General features: G+C 53.4%; 1 protein-coding gene across 3 annotated transcripts in view; it reads right to left on the bottom strand.

Annotated features, from left to right (window-relative positions):
• Positions 1-11311: 11311 nt before the first annotated feature.
• ANKS1A (ankyrin repeat and sterile alpha motif domain containing 1A) overlaps positions 11312-17855 on the bottom strand; it is a 176734-nt gene continuing 170190 nt past the window's right edge. For 2 of the 3 annotated variants that reach the window (XM_016223708.2, XM_016223706.2), the window contains 6 exons: positions 16643-16768; positions 16343-16414; positions 16081-16167; positions 15400-15537; positions 13844-14014; positions 11313-12782 (listed from right to left, as the gene is read on the bottom strand). In XM_016223708.2, coding sequence (XP_016079194.2) covers positions 12663-12782; positions 13844-14014; positions 15400-15537; positions 16081-16167; positions 16343-16414; positions 16643-16768 — 714 coding nt within the window. In that variant the 3' untranslated portion in view covers positions 11313-12662. Of the gene's footprint in view, positions 12783-13477; positions 13577-13843; positions 14015-15399; positions 15538-16080; positions 16168-16342; positions 16415-16642; positions 16769-17855 lie in introns of all 3 variants that reach the window. The other variant, XM_016223704.2, reaches the window with a different exon arrangement.

The raw sequence follows: 17855 nt of genomic DNA, 5'->3' as shown, positions 1-17855 counted from the left end.
CTGGATTGGGCATGATTGAAAGAAGGTCTTAGGAACCTCATCTCCAGGACCTAATTCCCCAAAGGTTTCAAAAGGTGCAGCAAGAAGGGAATAAATAGAGCTCCCTCTTCGGCAGAGTGCAGCCGGGGTAAGGGTGGGTGTTGGCTGCTGCAAGCAGACTGGTGACAGGTTACAGAGCTCATGGGACCTCTTTCAACGTCAGAGTTCAGGCTTGGGCAGAGGCCAGGGACTCACTCGGATCTAGTTTTCCCTTGGTCCTGTCCTCTAGCTAAGCGAGTCTCCTGTCACCTGGTCCCTAAGCTGAGAACGCTTCCTGACATGCACCGTGGGCCTGTGGGGTGGACCGGCTCCTAGCTTGTACCTCTGGGTCTGGGCTTGGCTGTCTGGGTTGTGAGCTCCTCTTGGCATCACAAGTGAGCGAGGTTCTGAAAGGACTGGGTTTGTAGCCATCCAGCCGTCAGTCTCGGTGCCAGCAGCAGCCCCGCCCCACCTTGTACGGCTGCAGTGAGGATGCTCCGTTCAGAGCTGGCCCTTTTCACCTTTTGTAACACACAAGAGGACATGAGAGTTCACATGTGCTCTCAGGGCCGGGCGAACAGAGAAGAGGGTCTCCCTGCTTCAGGAGATGGAGGGAGCTGACTGGAACACTTCCTCCAGGAAGGACCGAGGGGATTGAGCTCTGTTGGCCCAGGGTTTTCTCCAATTGGCACTCTCCTTAGAGAGCAGAGCCCTGAGGAGATGGTGGCCACAGCTGGCCCATGGTGTAACTCTGACCAGAAGAGCTGGGGGGCCTGGACCGCTCAGCCTCCTCTTGTAGCAAGACACTCTCAGGGCGGGGAAGCCAGAAAAAGGAGTGTTTAATCAGCAGTGAGGCTTGCCTAGAGGCAGCCTCTGATTTGCAACAATTTAAAAATTTAAAAGCCCATATTTGGAAGCCTGTCTTAGAGGCAGAGGTGCTCTGAAGGGGGTCCGTCCTGTGGCGAGGCCAGCCTGGTGGCAGTGCAGACACTGGCTGGCAACAGAGCCCTGCTTTGCTTTGTAATTAAAATCGGATCCATTGCGTTGATGGTCTGAGTTAATTTTCTAGTGCTTCCACACGGAGGAGACAGGGACCCTGCCCTAAACAAGGAAAGAGCTCCATTCAATCCTGCACATGGTTTCAGGGATGCAAACTTAATATTGTGGTAAATGCACATGAAAGTCACCGTGCCCCACCAGGCGTGGCTCAGTGGTTGAGCATCGACCTAGGATCCAGGAGATCGCAGTTCGATTCCCGGTCAGGGCACATGCCTGGGTTGCGGGCTTGATCTCCAGTCGGGGTGTGCAGGAGGCAGCCAATCAATGACTCGCTCATTGCTGATGTTTCTATCTCTCTCTCTCTCTCTCCCTTTCTCTCTCTGAAAACAATAAAGATATATTAAAAAAAAAAAAAAAGTTACCGTTAGTGACAAGGTGTAAGACTACCAGCACTATCTAGTTCTAGGACACTCTCCGGGACTCGCCGCAACAGGAAGTCCCGGAACCCTGTGCAGTTCCCTCCCGCAGCCCCTTGACCACTAATCTGCTTTCTGGTTCAGTGGGTTTTCTCACTTGGTAAATAGAATCATGTAACATGAGGTCTTTTGTCACTGGCTTCTTTCACTTAGTATGTTTTAAAGGTTTGTCAGGTAGTGTGTAACAGTAGTTCATTCCTTTTTATGGCTAAATGATATTTCATCAGATGGAATAAACTTTGGTTTATTCCTGCAGCAGTTGATGGACATTTGGTTTGTTTCCACCTTTTGGGAATAGTGCTGCTGTGACTATTTGTGTACAAGTTTTTGTTTGAACACTTGTTTTCAATGCCTTTGAGTAGGGAATATACTCAGGAGTAGAATTGGTGGGGCATATAGTAATTCTATGTTTAATTTATTGAGAAACCACTTGAACTGTTTTCCACAGTGGCTGCACCGTTTTACATTCCCCCCAGCAACGTATGAGGGTTCTGATGGCTCCACATTTTCACCAACCCTAATTTTCTTTTCTTTCTTTTTTTTTCTTTTTTCAAATTGTGCCCGACCAGCATGGCTTGGTGGTTAAGCAGTGACCTATGAACCAGGAGGTCACGGTTCGATTCCCGGCCGGAGCACATGCACAGGTTGTGGGCTTGATCCCCAGTAGGGGGCGTGCAGGAGGCAGCCGATCAATGCCTCTCATTATTGATGCTTCCATCTCTCCCCTTCTCCCTTCCTCTCTCTGAAATCAATAAAAATATATTAGAAAAACAACGTAGGCATCTTAGTGGTGTGACACGGAATCTCCGTGGTTATGATGTGCGTTTCTCTAACGGTTAGAGATGCTGAGCATCTTCTGCATGCTTATTAGACATTCATATGTCTTTGGAGAAATGTCTACTTTAGTCCTTTCCCTGATTGTGAATTGGGTGGTTCTGTCATCGTCGAGTTGTAAGAGCTCTTTATATATTCCGGATACTAGACTTTGTCAGATACGATTGCAGACCTTTCCTCCCATTCTGTGGGTAGCCCGCTTTCTCGATCGCACCCTCTGCTGCACAAAATGGCACGTCAGGTCTCAGAACTCTTCGTCTAGGCCTAGATCCCGAAGACTGTCTCCTGTGTATTTGCTAAAAGTTTTATATTTTCCATTAAATCTGTGATCCATTGCGAATTAATTTTTTGTTGTTAATCCTTACCCGATGGTATCTTTTCCATTTATTTTTAGAGGGAGTGGAAGGGAGGGAGGGAGGGAGGGAGGGGGGGAGGGAGAGAGAGAAATATTGATGTGAGAGAGACAGATCAGTTGGTTGCCTCTGGGGCTGGGGATCAAGCCTGAAACCCAGGTACATGCCCTTGACCTGGGTTGTAAATTAATTTTTATATAAAGCTTAAATATCTACTCCAGAATCATTTGTTGAAAAGTGTCTCTTTCCTCCATTAAATTATTTTGTGCCTTTGTTAAAAATCAGTTGGACATTTGTGTGGGTCTCTCTCTGGGCTGTCTCTTCTGTTTGATCTGTCTCTCTGCCAGTGTTGTACAGTATTGATTGCTGTAGTTGCATAAGTCTTGAAATTAGGCAGACTGAGCCCTCCCACTTTATTCTTTTTCAGAGTTGTTTTAGCTATTCTAGTTCCTTTGTCTTCTGTAGATGGATCTTGTCTATAACTGCAAAAAACCTTGCTGGGATTTGGATAGGTATGACATTAAACTTTGTATAATTCAGGAAGAATTGAGTCTTTACTATGTTGAATACTCCAGTCCTTGAACATGGTCTGTCTCCTGTTATTTAGATCTTCTTTGCATTGTCTCATTAGCATGGTGTCGTTTTTATCATACAAGTCTGAACATGTGTTGTTAGATTTATTCCTAAGGATTTTATTTTTTTGAGTGATTATAGTTTTATTATTTTAAAAATCTTCTCCCGAGGATATTTTTTCCATTGCTTTTCAGAGAGAGTGGAAGAAGTGGAGGGAGAGAGAGGGAGAAAGGGAGGGAAACGTCAATGTGAGAAAGACACATCGATTGGTTGCCTCCCACAGTCGCCCTGACCAGGGCTGGGGATTGAGCCTGCAACCGAGGTATGTGCCAGTGGCTGGAATTGAACCTGGGACCCTTCAGTCAGCAGGCTGACGCTCTAACCACTGAGCCAGACTGGCTAGGGCAATAGTGTTATATTTTTAATTGTGTCCACATGTTCATTTCTAACATACAGAAATACAACTGATTTTTGTATGTTTATCTTGTATCCTGTGAGCTTGTTTAACTCATTCTCATAATTTTTTTGTAGGTTCTTTGGAATTTTCTACATGGGCAATCATGTACAGTATAGTCCCTCTTATTTGCGGTTTTGCTTTCTGTGGTTGCGGTTATGTGGTCAACCACGATCTGAAAATATTACATGGAAAATTTAAGAAATAAACAATTCATAAGTTTTAAATTGCATGTCATTCTAAGTAGCATGGTGAAATCTCCAGCTGTCCTGCTCTGTCTGGCCTGGTGTGCTGTATATGCTCCATGCTGGTCAGTCATTAGTCTGGGTTATCAGATTGGCTGTTTTGGTACCACAGTGCTTGCATCCTAGTAACCCTTATTTTACTTAATAATGGCCCCAAAGTGTAAGAGTAGTGATGCTCTTTGAATATTTGTGATAGTGATGCTCTTTGATGCAATTTGAATATGCTGAAGAGAAGCTGTAAAGTGTATGTATGCGTAGGAAAAAACATAGTATATATAAAATTTGGTACTATCTGAGCTTTCAGAAATGTTTGGGGTCTTGGAATTTATCCCTCATGGATAAGGGAGGACTATTGTAATCTGCAAATAGGGACAGTTTTATTTCTTCCTTTCTGATATGAATGACTTTTACTTCATTTTCTTGCCTTATTGCACTGGCTACAACTCCCAGCACTTTAAGATTGGTGATAATGGAATCCTTCCCTTGTTCCCAGTCTTAGGGGGGAAATTATCTTTCACCATTAAATATAATGTTAGCTGTAGATTTTTGTAGATGCTTTTTACCAAGTTGAAGACATTCTCCTCTATATTAGTTTTCCTATTGCTACTATAACAAAGTACCACAAATTTAGTGCCTTGAGCCCATGCAAATTTATTATCTTTCAGTTCTGGATGTGAGAAGTCCATAATAAGTCTTATGGGTTAAAATTAAAATATAGGCAAAGCTGCATGAGGCTTTAGGGATGTATTAGTCTCTTGTGGCTGCTGTAACAAATTACATAACTGAATGGCTTAAGAGAAACAGAAATATACTCTTACAGTTCAGGAGGCTAGAAATCAGAAATTGGACCCAAATCAGAGTGTTGGCAGGGCCCATATTCCCTCAGGAGGTTCTAGAGGAGAACCTGTTCTTTGCCTCTTCCAGCTTCTAGTGGCTGCTGGCATACCTTCATCTGTGGCTGCATTACTCCAGTTTCTGTCTCCAGGGTCACATGGTCCTCTTCTATTGTGTATTATTTCTGCCTCTCCCTTACAAGGATACTTGTGATTAGATTTGAGGCCCACCCACATAACATAATCCAGGATAATCTCCCCATCTCAAGATCCTTAACTTAATCACACAGGAAAAGGCCCCTTTTCCTTATGGATTGAATTGTGTCCACCCTCAAATTCATAGGTTGAAGTTCTAACCTCCAGCACCTCAGAATGTGACCTCATTTGGGAACAGGGTGATTGCAGGTGTAATTAACATGAGGTTATACTGGAGTTAGGTTGGGTCCCTAATTCAGTTTGACTAGTGTCGACATGTGCCATGTGAAGAGACAGACACAGAAGTGCGACGATGCGAGACTTGGAGAATGCCGTCTACGGGCCACCAGAAGCTAGGGGAGAGGCTTAGAACAGAGTCTCCCTCACAGCCCCTGGCAGGAAACAAGCCTGCCAACACCTTAATTTCAATTATAATCTTTGCTTCAACATCAAACATAATTTAGAAAACTCAGAAGGAAAGTCTGTTGTTTTTACCCATATTTTTGCTTAATGTTCATTCACGCGCCCCCCCCCCCCCCGCCCATGTTGCGAGGTTACGTCTATCATTTCCTTTCCATTTAGAAGATTTCCACCATTCTTGCAGGGCGGGTCTGCTGGTGACCTAGTCCCGTGGTTTTCCTTCGTCTGAGGATGTCTTGCTTCCTCTCCATTCCTGAAGAGCATCTGCACAGGGTATAGAATTGGGGGTTCCCAGTTCTTCTTTTTCAGCGCCTGAAAAGTACTGTACTACATCCTTCAGGCTACACAGTTCTGCTAGAAGGCTGTCGTTTGTTACTTTCCCCTGTAGGTAACCTGTCACTTTCCTCTCACGCTTTCAGGGATGATTTTCTCTGTCTTCCATTTCCAGAAATTTCATCATGATGCATCTCAGCGTGGATTCCTTTTGTTTCATCTGGTCTGGGTGTGCTCAGCTTTTTGAATCTGCAGGTTTACATCTTGCCAGATTTGGGGAGTTTTTAGGTATTATTTTGTGGATTACGTTTTCAGCCCCACCCTCTTCTCCTCCTAGGACTCTGCTGACAAAAAAAAAATGTTTGCTGTTTTGTTATAGTCCCCATAGGTCCCCCAGACTCTTCTCTTCATTGTTTTTAACTATTTTCTCTGTTGTTCAGATTGGGTAACTTCTATTTTTTCTTCTAGTTTGTGGATTCGGCCTCTTTTCCATTTGTCCATTGAGCCCATCCACTAGACTCTCGTTTTGGTCCTTTTGTCACTGCTGGGCAGAGGGGGGTGTTCCCCACCAGTGTCTGGCAGCTACAGAGAGCAGGCTTCTGTCTGGGCTTCGTCTGTGCCCAGCAGTGTTTCTGCCAGGGGTTTGCATTGTACTTAGCGAGAGCAGGGAAAAGTCTGTTTCATCTTTGGAAGTAGTTCAGTTTACTTTTGATGCTATTGTCAAGTTGTCTTTTGTGACGAGTGGTGCAAACATTGTTTTTTTAATGGTGCATTTTGCTGTGCAGAAATGTTTGATTTTTTATATAGTTGAATATATTGATCTTTAAAAGAAGGACTCAGTTTTACAATGTGCTTGGAAGAACCTTACTCATACCAAGTTTATGAAACAGTCCCCCATTTTCTTGTAGCTTTGTTTGGGTTTCTCTCTCTTTTCCTTTCTTTTACATTTAAGTATGTTCTGCACCATGTGTAGTCTATTTTTGTGTAAGTAGTGATAGGAATCTCCCTGTACTGTTCCAGCCCTCCCATGGCTACCCAGTTGTCCCAGCTCCATTGACTGGATAATAAATGATTTATGGTGTTAGGGAAAGTCTTTACTTTGGTCAATGCTTGTTTGTTAATGTTCCCAGCACCTGGGACCTGACAGGAGCAGCCACAGGTCGTAGAGACTTCTCTGGGCAGCGGATGGTTCAGAGCTCTGAACACCTTGGGTGTTAGTTGCTGTCGCCTCGTGCCATGTGGGCCACAGTTTGAGCTGCAGATACCCTGAAGGTCTGCCTGTCCCTGTTTGCAGGGATCCAGGTGGCCTCTAGACACCCTTCGGGTGCAGGTAGAGGTGGCCAGGCTGATAGAGGGGTCTTGAGCTGTCCTTGGAAGTGCTCCAGTTGGCAAAGTTCTGCCTCCCCAGTAACCTGGTCCCTGCTGAGCGGCTCTCTCAGCCTACAGGAGTGACACCCCAATGGCCCCTGATGGGGAGAGGAGCATGGATGAGGCCTTGAGTGGGCCTACCCCCTGCTCTTCTCTATACAGGAGCAGAACCCAGGCCCCCTGACAACCTCCGGGTTCCAAGGACGCCAGAGTGTAGACCCCTGACTAGTGAGTCAGAGGGAAGGGAGAGGTTACTGGGTGATGGGGACAGAAGCTGCCTGTTGAGGCTGCCCTACCTCTCTCGTCTCCCGGTCCTCCCGTTCTCTCCCTTCTGTTAAATTCTGGTTCCCATTTGGCCTGTGGCTAAAACAGCAGGTCCAGGTGCCCAGTGTGAGCTGGTCTGTGTCCCACCCACCAGGCCCCAGGCCCCATCAGTACCATAGCCAGGACTGGGTAGTGTCACACCTCTGAGGTGGCACCTAAGGGACTGACAGTGGCCATGTGTCCTGATACAGTGTCCAGAGGAAGTGACACCGATGGCTGTGAGGTGTCCTCTGCCTAGGAGACCACCAAAGCCAGGAGCAAGGGAGCCGGAGGCCCTCCCTGGGGCCTGCCTTCCCAGTTTCAATGAATTTGACCTAGGAAGCCCCACTTGGGAGCAGGAACCTGGCTTTCAGCCCTGTCTCTGCCATTGGCTGGCTAAGAGAAAGGCTTCCTTGCTCTGGGCCTCACTGTCCTCACCACACAGTTGGGTGTCGGGTTAGCTCAGCTTTGTTTCTAAGCCCTTTAACAAATGGAACGTCACAGAGACTCACAACTGGTTAGTGGCAGGCAGCTCGGGTGGAAGCAGGCAGGGCCAGGGCCTCTGAGGACAGCTTGAAGCCACTGGGCCAGGTTTCTGGGGTTCCCTCCAGCTGGCCCTGGGCAGGTGTTTTAATGGTCTGAGCCTGTTTCCTTCTCTGTAAGCAGGGATGGTGACACCTGGAAAGGCGTGAGGGCCAATGAGCTGGTACCTGTAGGGGACCAGCGGGTTTGGAGCCCAGGGCTGTCAGTGAAGGGTCGTTAGTGTCATTTGTGCCTTCCCAAATCTTTCCCTTTCAAATACCAGTCGGGACACCGACCCTCCCCTTCCCTGCCACCGGCTCTGGGAGCACTCTGTCCCTCTGTCCCCACAGCCTCGAGACTGTCCTGCGTGGGCCTTGTGGCACGGCTCCAGGCCTGTAGCTAATTGTGTGTCTAAAACCTAAGCTCCACAGTCGAAGTCCCCTCGGACGGACGCTTCTCCCGCAGCCCTCGGCCCCCACGCTGGCTGTGCACAGCGCGCCACGGGGGCCACCAGCCGACCAAGATGCGGCCGGGCGGCCTCTGCCGGCACTCAGACCAGACGCTCCGAGGGGGAGGGGAGCGTAGGGCCCTTGAACCCAGCCCGGGTGAGGAATAACTGCCGACCCTCCCGCTGAATGCGGGGCAGAGGACAGTTCCCAAACTCGCCCCAAACAGTGGCGGCTCACCACCGACCCAGTCGGGCCTGTGCTGGCCCCAGGAAACCACCAGAAACGTTCCAATCCAAAGACTCCAAAAAGGCAGGCTGGCTTCATGTCACTTCTCATTTATTAATTCAGTCTGTTCTAAGCTGTACAGTTATGAAAATAACCACCGCTGCTGGAAGCCCAGGAGTATTTACACTCGGGTCGTGAGGTCAGTCTTTGCTGTTGCACAGGTGGGTTATGGTTGGTACCACAAGATGTTTGTGATTCGGACAAAACAACAGATTAACAATGATATGTACAGTAAAATAAAAGGGGAAGTCATTCAAGTATCAAAATACAGAGACAAAGATTAAATAACATTTTTATTACAATTCAGGCCCGTCGCCACACCGTTAGCAACAATGCTCCTGTGACAGCCATTCTGCTGGGCCCGGGCGTCTCAGGGTCAGACTAAGGTCAGACTAGCTTTCTAAGGTCTGGGTGACTCGACCATCCAGCTGTTGCTCAGCTGAGGGTTCTCAAGCAACTCCCCCTGGAACCTGACGCTAGAAGCCCAGGAGGGTTGCGGAGCGCAGCAGACGCAGGGCCCACTAGGAGGAAAGTCCTGCTCAGAGGGCTGGCAAGCAGGAAAGCGGCAACCAGAGAGCCTGCGGCTGGTGACAGGTGCCAACCCGTTTCAAGTCCCAGCTAAACAGGCTCTCACAGTTCAGAAACGCAGACGGGGGTGTCACGTGACCTGCACCGAGAGGAGTGCAGAGCAGGGCTTTCCCACTTGAAGCCTGTCCTTGTTGATAGCATTTCTTTCTAGGGGAGGGAGAGCACCTGCCCTGGGGGAGTAGAAAAGGAAGATCCAGTCCTTTCCTTTCTTGAATATTCAGAAACAAACCAATCTCAAAACAAAACCCAGAGCCAAAGCAGACCAGCCAAGGCTTTCTAACGTGAAAACACCCTGAATAAATAAAGACGTAGCAGCTTTAAGAGGAAGAAACACCAACAAGTGACTTAAAAACACAAGGCTGGAGGGACTCATCGTAGTGTCTAGTTTTCTTTTTGGCCCCACCACCTACACCATGAGGTGGCCTTAGGCCAGCTGGCCTTCCTGGCCCTGCTCGGCTGGCAGAGCCCTGCAGTGGCAGTTTCCCCATCCGCCTCTGGCCCTCATCAACTCCTGGAAGAAAGTAGGGCAGAACCCTGCAGGCCCTGGAAGCAGCAGGAAGTAAAGTCAAACTTCCAGGTGTCAAGGTTCCTGTTCAGTACCGAAAAGTAGAGGATCACCCACCTCTACTCCAGAGGGGAGGTGACTGCCAGGGCCCCTGGTGCAGGACAGCCCAGCTCAAGTCAGCAGGAAGACCCGGCCCTGCTTCAGTGTCTGGCCAACCACGGGCTGTGAACGTGCCCAGGAACCGTCCTGCACGTGCACACCAGCAGCGAGTCTCGATCAACTCTAACCTTCCCTGGGAAAGAGCCACTGCTGACGCCTGGACTACTGACGCTGGGACCAGACCGAGCCTCGCCCACCAGGAGGTCTGCTCCCTGCTCTGGAAGGTACTGGACAGCCGCTGGCCTGGCTCTGCCTCTCTGCCTCACATGAACCTGCCCCCCGTTTCTGCTACATTCTGGAGGGGAACACAACCACAGTTAAAAAGCAAAGCAAGCCCAGGAGGGCTGAAGGGGCAGCAGAGCCAGATGCCAGCCTGCCCTGAAGGCCACGTGGAGAATCAAACTGACTGTCACCTTCCCTTTTCTACACGTGGAGCCAGGGGTGAGCCAGCAGCTGAGAACACAACAGTCAAACCAGTAATTCAGAGAATCCAAGTGAGTCCTAATCACAGAGACCTGATGAGACAAGTCGCGAGTTGGCAGGCAGCAGTGTTAGCTGGCCTGCCCATTAATGCCCAAAGCAAAGCTGCTTTTCCTCCTTCCCGACTCAACTCAGGCTGCTGAAGTCACCAGAGAGCACGTAGGCCAGGCAGCCCAGGGCAGTGCTGACCACCGAAGGGTCAGAGACTGAGTGGCCAGAGCTCCAGGCGCCAGCTCAGACTTCGTGGCACCAGTAGCTGCTCACTCATCCCCAGATGGACCCTGGACTGTCACTTCTGGAACCCGACACAGACCAGAAGTCTCTGCTTCTGCCAGGTGCCTCTAAGGCTGTGCCCAGGGCTGGGTGGTGACAAGACGTGTGCAGTTCATAGGGAACAGCATCTAATTTGATGGGTTTGAAAAGCAAACGAACAACAAGTAGTCAGTTCTGCCCCTTTCCACTACCCACAGGCACTGCCTTCTCGTTGGACCTGCTAGACCTCATCTAAATCCCATCCTGAGGACAGAGGACGGACAGACTGGCCTTTTACCCTTCTCGTTTCTCTGTCCTCTGATCCTGTGGCCCCTTGTCTAAAGGTTGGCAGTTTAACCTAGAGATTCAAGCCAAGTGTTAAAAGTTCATTTTATAAAAAAATTTTTTTCCATTAAAAAATGTGTTCTGGACAAGTCACATCTTGACCCTCTGGGGTTCCAGTCTCCTTGGCTACAGGCCCGCAGTGCTCCGCAGCCAGGGCAGGGCTCTCTCTGCAAGACCCGGAGGTGGCAGGCCAGGCCAGGCCAGGCCGCGGGAGGAGGCCCTCCAGGCAGAGGCCGGGCCTGGGGCTTCGAAGCTGCAGGTGAGACGGTGGAGGTTGCGGTGGCGGAAGCCTGTGCTCCCGCACCTGTGTTTCCGCAGCACAGCTGGTTCCTCAGTGGCTCAGCTTGGCAGAAGCAAACACAACGGGGGGAGGAAAGGGTTAACCAAGGGGCCTGCACAGGTGGAGGACACGGAAAGGGAAGAGGAAGCGGAAAGGGGACAGGCAGCAGAACAGATGGTCCCTCTCAGCCTCCCCGAGGGCCCACTGTCGCCTCTGGCTCAGCGCGTCTGCCCGGGAAGGCACGGGACAGGCCGGCAGGCGGGAGGACCACGTGGTTTACCAACGTGGGTGTCAATCCTGAAGTGGCTGCTGTCACGGGGCTTTTCTGCCGGACTGCGCTGTGCCTGCACTGCTCCCTAACGAGCTGCTCTTCCCGTCTCCCGCCGCCTTGGGGACTGGCCACTGCAGAGCACGTGCAGGGCGTCTTCAGAGCTCGACTCTGAGACTGTGGCTGCTGGCCTTTGTGGTGACAGACTGCACAGCCCCTGAGCAGAGAAGGGACCGGATGATGGCTGACTACCTTTGATCCCTGCACTGTGGACAAGTGTCAGAAAGTGTTAGAAAGCTCCTGGGGGACAATAGAAGCTGCTCGGTCCAGGTCCCTACCCTCGAGCAGCTTGGTTCGGGGAGGGAAGACGGGCACCATGTGTGCAGGGTGCAGGCTCCCTCTTGCTGGGTCCTACAGGGAGGCCTTCCTGCTTGCTGAGCTAGACTCCAGGCCAGCCTGTGACTCACTGGCCAAGATAGGGGGGCCGACCGCACATGCCATCCCCTTCCTGGGAGTGGAAGACCCACCCGGACTGGGACCTGCTGAGTGAGGCCAGCCTGCGGTGTTCAGACGCTCAGCTCTGGAGTTGGGCATCTGCCCCAGGACCTGGCACGGACTTTGGCCCTCACAGAAAGCAGTCTGACCCTGGTCCGGTGATATCACTGAGCTCAGGGTTTCACGGGGGGACACGGGAGAGAGACAGGGCCGCAGGCCAACTGAGCAGAGTGCATGGGGATTCTGGCACCAAGTGGTCACAGTGGTTGGTTGTGTCAAGAAAGGTGCAAACAGAGAGCTGTTAGCAGTGACCCCAGACGTGGCTCAGCACAGAAGACAGCAGAGGGCCCAGCCCAATGAGAGCTATCACGGGCTGCTGGGACTCTGCTCAGAGACCGTCCCCACCCTCAGGATTCACAGTGCCTGCCGCTGAGGCTTCTGGGGCACAGCAGCCCTTAGCCCTACTGGCACTCGCCTCAAAGGCAACTCACCCCCCCAAGCTGTCCTCGCCCAGGGGGTTCACAGTGTCCGGTGGTGGTACCAGCTGTGAGTGTGCAGTGTCTGCAGCTACTGCCCAGGAGCAGAGGTCCCGGGGCAGGGCCTGTGTCAGCAGCTGGAAGGAGAGTTGAGAAGAGCAGAAAGACCAGGTGGCAAGGCACAGTGAGACTACTGGAGACAGGGAGTGGGTGGTTAGAAGATAGTGGTCTCATACTTGGTGCTGAGGCTCCTCTTAGAGTCTGGTTTGGGGTCCACAACCCAGGAGACACTGGCATGGGACTGGGCATCTGGGTCCACATCTGGCGGTTCCAGCTGCCAAGGAAGAAGGGAAGAGTCAGATGGAGCGTCGCGCCAGGGCCCAGGGGCAGCAGGGCCCAGCTGTCCCTCCCACCCCCCTGCCTGGGCATCTCAAAGACAGACCAAGGTCAGACTAGCTTTCTAAGATCTGGGTGACGACCACCCAGCTGCCCGCTCAGCCCGAGGCTTCTCAAGCAACTCCCCCTGGAATCTGATGCTAGAAGCCTGGGAGGGATGTGGAGCGTGGCAGACGCAAGGCCTGCCAGGAGGGAAGTCCAAAGAGCAGCCCCACTGAGGGGGGGCAGGAGGCGGCAGAAGTGACTCCCTCCCTGGGTCATTGTGGGAGGGCCACCGCTGGGCCTCAGAATGGGCAGCTTATCCGAGGGAATTCTCAGAGCCGTTTGCCCACAGGGGCCTTGCCCTGCCTGAGCATCATGCTCTGAGCCCCAGAGCTGTGGCAGGAGGGAGAGGGGTTTGGAAACTCCAACCCTCCGGTCCCCTCCGGTGGGGCCAGAGAGCTCACCCCGGGCAAGACCACAGCTGGCACCCCAGACCTCTGAGGGAGGACACACAGAACAGGGGCTAAAGCACAGACAGGGAGGGTGGGAGGCGGCTCAGGAAAGGAGATGCCACGTGGGCAGGGAGGCCACAAGTCACAGGAAGCTCACGGTCGCTCTAGGAAGATACACAGACACAGGAGATGCAAAGACCTTGACTCCGGGACTAACAGACGGCAGCGGTAGGTAGGAAGGACGATGGGTGGTGCAGGTGTGACAGTAACAACAGCGACTATCGGGGGGCAGCGGCACCTGGGGCGCGAAGCAAAGCAGACAGACACGTGACGTTACAGGGCTCGCCCGGGCCGCACTCTGCAGCCCCGCGGTGGCCGGGCCCTGGCGCGCCTGGTGAGCAGGCTGCCCGGGCTGGACCACTGTCCGCTCGCTTAGGGGCTGCCTGCCCGGTGAGCACTGAGCGGGAGCCTGATGGACGGGCGGTCTCCTGAGGGGCCAGCTGCCTGAAGCGCGGGAGACCCGAGAGCCCGGGGCAAGGGGAGTCTCGGTGACGGGGGCACGTACTGCTGACTTCCTCACGCCGGCACGAGGCTTAGGCACCGGTTTGGAAGATTTCATCTCCATCGTCTCGGCGGCAGCGGCTCCTGCCGGCCTGGACCTCTGGGCCTGCAGGGCCAGCTGGTAGGCCACCTCGAACGCCTGCCCCAGCGTCAGGATGATCTCGTAGGTCAAGGTCTGGGAGGAAACAGCACAGCTCAGCAGATCGAAGGAGAGCTACCTGGCCTCCCCCCGGGCACAGGCCTGGTGGGCACAGAGCACAGGCGTTTCTGCAGGAACACTTGTTCCTGTCCCAGAGCACCCGACATATTAGGGAACAACCTGAGCCTAACATCATTTTATTTCCTCACGCGTCACTTCCTTGGGGAGAAACACTAGATGAATGCAAACCTGCACCTGGCTGACCCGGGTCACCTGAACTCAGAAACGGGCACACGGCAGGACCGTGTGCCATGCACACACCCACGTGTGCGGCCTCAGCTGTCCACGGCTCCACCTCCTGGCTCGGCTCGCAGGCTGCACCCTCCCAGGGCCTGGGCTCCTGTCCTGCCGTCGGGACTGTGCTGCTGTCCCCAGCCTCCGCCCGTTTCTCTTCTAGTCTTCTGCTCCCCCCTCCCCCTCGGCCACATTTCCACAGCCAACCTCAGGTCCTTCTCAGGGGGAGTACAGTGGTTACTGTGGTATCTGTGTACTTCCTAGCAGTTTAATTTGAATAAAACGGGCTAGGGTTTTAATTCAGTTCCCATCTCTTTCTCAGCATACTGCTGATGAAGTTTCTGAGTGTTAGTCCTAGTGCCCCGTCCCCGCAAACCCTGGTTTTCACTCTGCGATTTCACAGGGCCTAGTGACCTCAGGAGCACACAGATGTGTCATAGAACTGACATGGGAAAAGTAACAAAGTAAGTGCCAAGAACAACAAGGGCTGGGTGGGTTCTTCATTCCATCTTCAAAACAACCCCACAAGGTTGGTGACATTACATCCCCTTTACAGATGAGGAGCCTGCTGCCAGGCAGAGCCGGCGCGGAGGCTCTGGGGCTGGGGCTGCCTGGCCACGGGCTTCAGAAGCTACAGATTTAGGAACTAGCAACAGGGACCTGGACGAGAGTCGGGTGAGGAAGCAGCCTGGGGCCTTGTCCCACGCCTGTGGGCACCTCCCCTCAGCCCAGCACCTGCGCCCAGAACACGCAGGACTCTGGGGGAAGAAAACCTCCTGCCAGGGGGGCCTCGCTGCCCTGACAAGGGAGGCAGAGGGCGCTTCAGGGAGATGCCCAGCTGCAGGGCTGGGGAAGTAGGGTGGCGGCGGACAAGCAGCCTAGGGGAGACAAAGGCCGTGACTGACTAACGCACTCTCGTCAGAAGTACGAGAGCCTCTGTCACCAGAGCTCGGGACAAGCCACTATCCTCTGAGGTTCAGTCTCACTGCTGTACAGAGTGGGTCAGACCAAACAGCTGCTGGGGCTTCACTCATGAACCAAACGTTTGCTAGGAGCCCACCAGGTGCCAGGGTAGCACAGCACTGAGGCCGTCTCGATCCGGCCCTCCCAGCAGCGGGACTACTCACCACGTCCACCGTGCTGAAAACATGGCAGTAGTGGTGGCCCGTCTGCAGGTCCTTGGTGATGTAGGCGAAGGTGCAGAGGTCTTCTGGGTCCTGGGCCGCACAGGAAATGTTCCGGATCTCGTGCTCCGCGATGATGTTCTGCCAAGGAAAGTGGGTCTGGAATTCTAGAAACACTGTCCCTGCGGGTGCACCTCAGCCCCTGACCATCGCCACCTTTCTCTGTCCCAGCCCAGGGGGTCAGCCAAACACCACTTCCTTGTCTAATTTATTGGTGGGGGGTGGGGGAGCAATTTCTAATCTTGCTGATTTAGGTCTGGGGTCTCCACCCTTGACCATGGCAGCTGATGGAGTAAATATTCAGTCACCAGCTCCAGCCCCTCTGCCTTCTAGGGCGGGGGCAGGGAGGGAAGGGCACCAGCAGGGCGGCTGCTCAGCACGGGGAGGACTTTGCTCATTAGGAGACTCAGCATTACAGGCCTATGACCTGGTGAGTGGGCAGGGGCGCCCATGCTGGGAAATGTGCAGGGGTGGTCGCTAGTGCCCGGCCCGGATCAGGACGTGTGGGTGCATGAGGAACAAGCATGGGCTGGGTGGGAATGGAGAGGAACAGAAGGGCTGAGGGTACCCAGGGACGACTCCCAGCTGGCAGGGGAAGAGGGACAGGGAGAAGGCTCCTCCCACCTTGTTGGAGGCATCGATGAACTTGACGCCTTTGTACGTGATGGACAGGATGATGGTGGGTATCTTCTTCATGTGCTCAGTGGATTTCTGTAGGAAATGGGGGGCCCCGTGAATGCCCCTTCCAGGGCCAAGCCTCTTGGATCCCACAATGGCCAGCCACCCTCCCACCCCCACCTTCATGTAAGGCCCAGGTAGCTGCAGCCGGCACCCCACTTGCTGTCTTCCATCCTCGCCAGCCCTTCACCCCACGAAGATAACCTACCCGCATCTTGGCACAGGCGTCTTGTGTGGATTCTGTTCCTCGAAGGTCTTTGATCAACATGGAGCCCAGGTACTGTGGAGTGAGCAATGGCCAGGCTTAGGAAGTTTCCTGCATTATCACGCAGAGGTGACTGGTCCCCTCTTCCAAAGATTCCCTGCCCCCATGCCGGCTGGGAGGCCCCACCCAACAGGTGCTAGGAGTGTCTGAGGAGCCCTAAGCTGGTGGGGTGTGGAGTGTGGGTGGGAGTGGGGGGCAGGAACCAGGGGGGTTGGCTGGGCTGGGAGGGCAGGGGCAACTCACATTGGCTTCATAACCACAGGACTCGAAGATGAGCTTTTCTGGCCGGTGTTGCCAACTCTGCACAGGGGCGTAGGGGGCGGCAAGGCTGGGCGGCCGAAGGGTCAGCTTGGCCTCTCGGTGCTCTTCCTACAGAACACGCAGGGTCACAGGTCTGCCCCGCACACCCCTCCAGAAGAGCTCACGGGCTCCCTGCCTGGCTCCAGCACACCCAAGGGTGAGGAAGGCGGCCACCTCGAGGTCAAGGGCGGGTGGGATGGCAGGAGCAGACAGCCAAGCAAAGGCGCTGTCCAGAGTGCGGCCTATTGGCCGGAGGAAAGGCGGAGGAGCAGGGACCTAAGACACTGAAAGCAGGCTCTGTCACGAAGGCTCTGCGGGGTCTGCGATGCATCTTAATGGAGACGGGAAATGACCGACACCACAGAGGAAAAACACGTCTGTGTGGGGTGGCACGAGGCAAGAAGCACGGGAGCAGGAGCCTGATTCCCGGACGCTTCGTCGCCGCCGAAGCCCCTGGCTCTGGCCCCGGGGTGGGAGAGTCACTGAGGCACCCACGCCAGGGATGCAGTGTAGTGAGTGTCGGGGCAGCAGTGGGACGGGGTGGGTGGACAGGCCACTGCAGTCCCTGTGGTGGATAATGGGGCCCTACCTAGGGCACTGGTATGGGGGAGGGGGAAGACCCAGGAAGTATTTGCGACTCCCATTCCCAGCAACGTGCAAAGTCTCTCCATCTAGAGCAATGTGAATGGCCAGGCGACATTCTTTTAAAAGTCTTGTAAAAACACGGCCATGATTATGACTGTGGAAAGGTAGGGAAATGCCCAGAGGCCAGAAATGAAAAGCACAAGTTGAGGGGAAAAGGAGAGATGCTAAAGTGCACCCCGAGGGTGATGAGGGCACCCCCAATCTGGAGGGCAGCTCCGGTGAGCAATAACAAGGGCTGTGGGGTGGCCCAGGAAGTGTGCGAGGGTGTGAACACAGTGGAGGGGAGGCTGGCAGCTGCGTCCACACTGGGCAACAGAAATAGCAGGAAGAGCTGAGCCAGAGCCGGGCTGCAGTTTTGCTGGGCAGGTGGAACAGCAGGGGGTGAAGTTGGGGGGACAGAAAGTTCTGGGGAATGGGCAGGGTAAGGACGAATGGGGCCAAGACAGGGCAAGAGCCGGAGAAGCTGAAGGATGGTGGCCTGAGCGGCGGTTCTGAGGAGGGTGGTCCAGGC

This window comes from Miniopterus natalensis, chromosome 5 (assembly GCF_054644295.1).
Source record: "Miniopterus natalensis isolate mMinNat1 chromosome 5, mMinNat1.hap1, whole genome shotgun sequence".
NCBI classification, from domain to species: domain Eukaryota; kingdom Metazoa; phylum Chordata; class Mammalia; order Chiroptera; family Miniopteridae; genus Miniopterus; species Miniopterus natalensis.
Note: the sequence above shows the minus strand (reverse complement) of the source record. Positions and strands in the feature narration are given on the sequence as shown.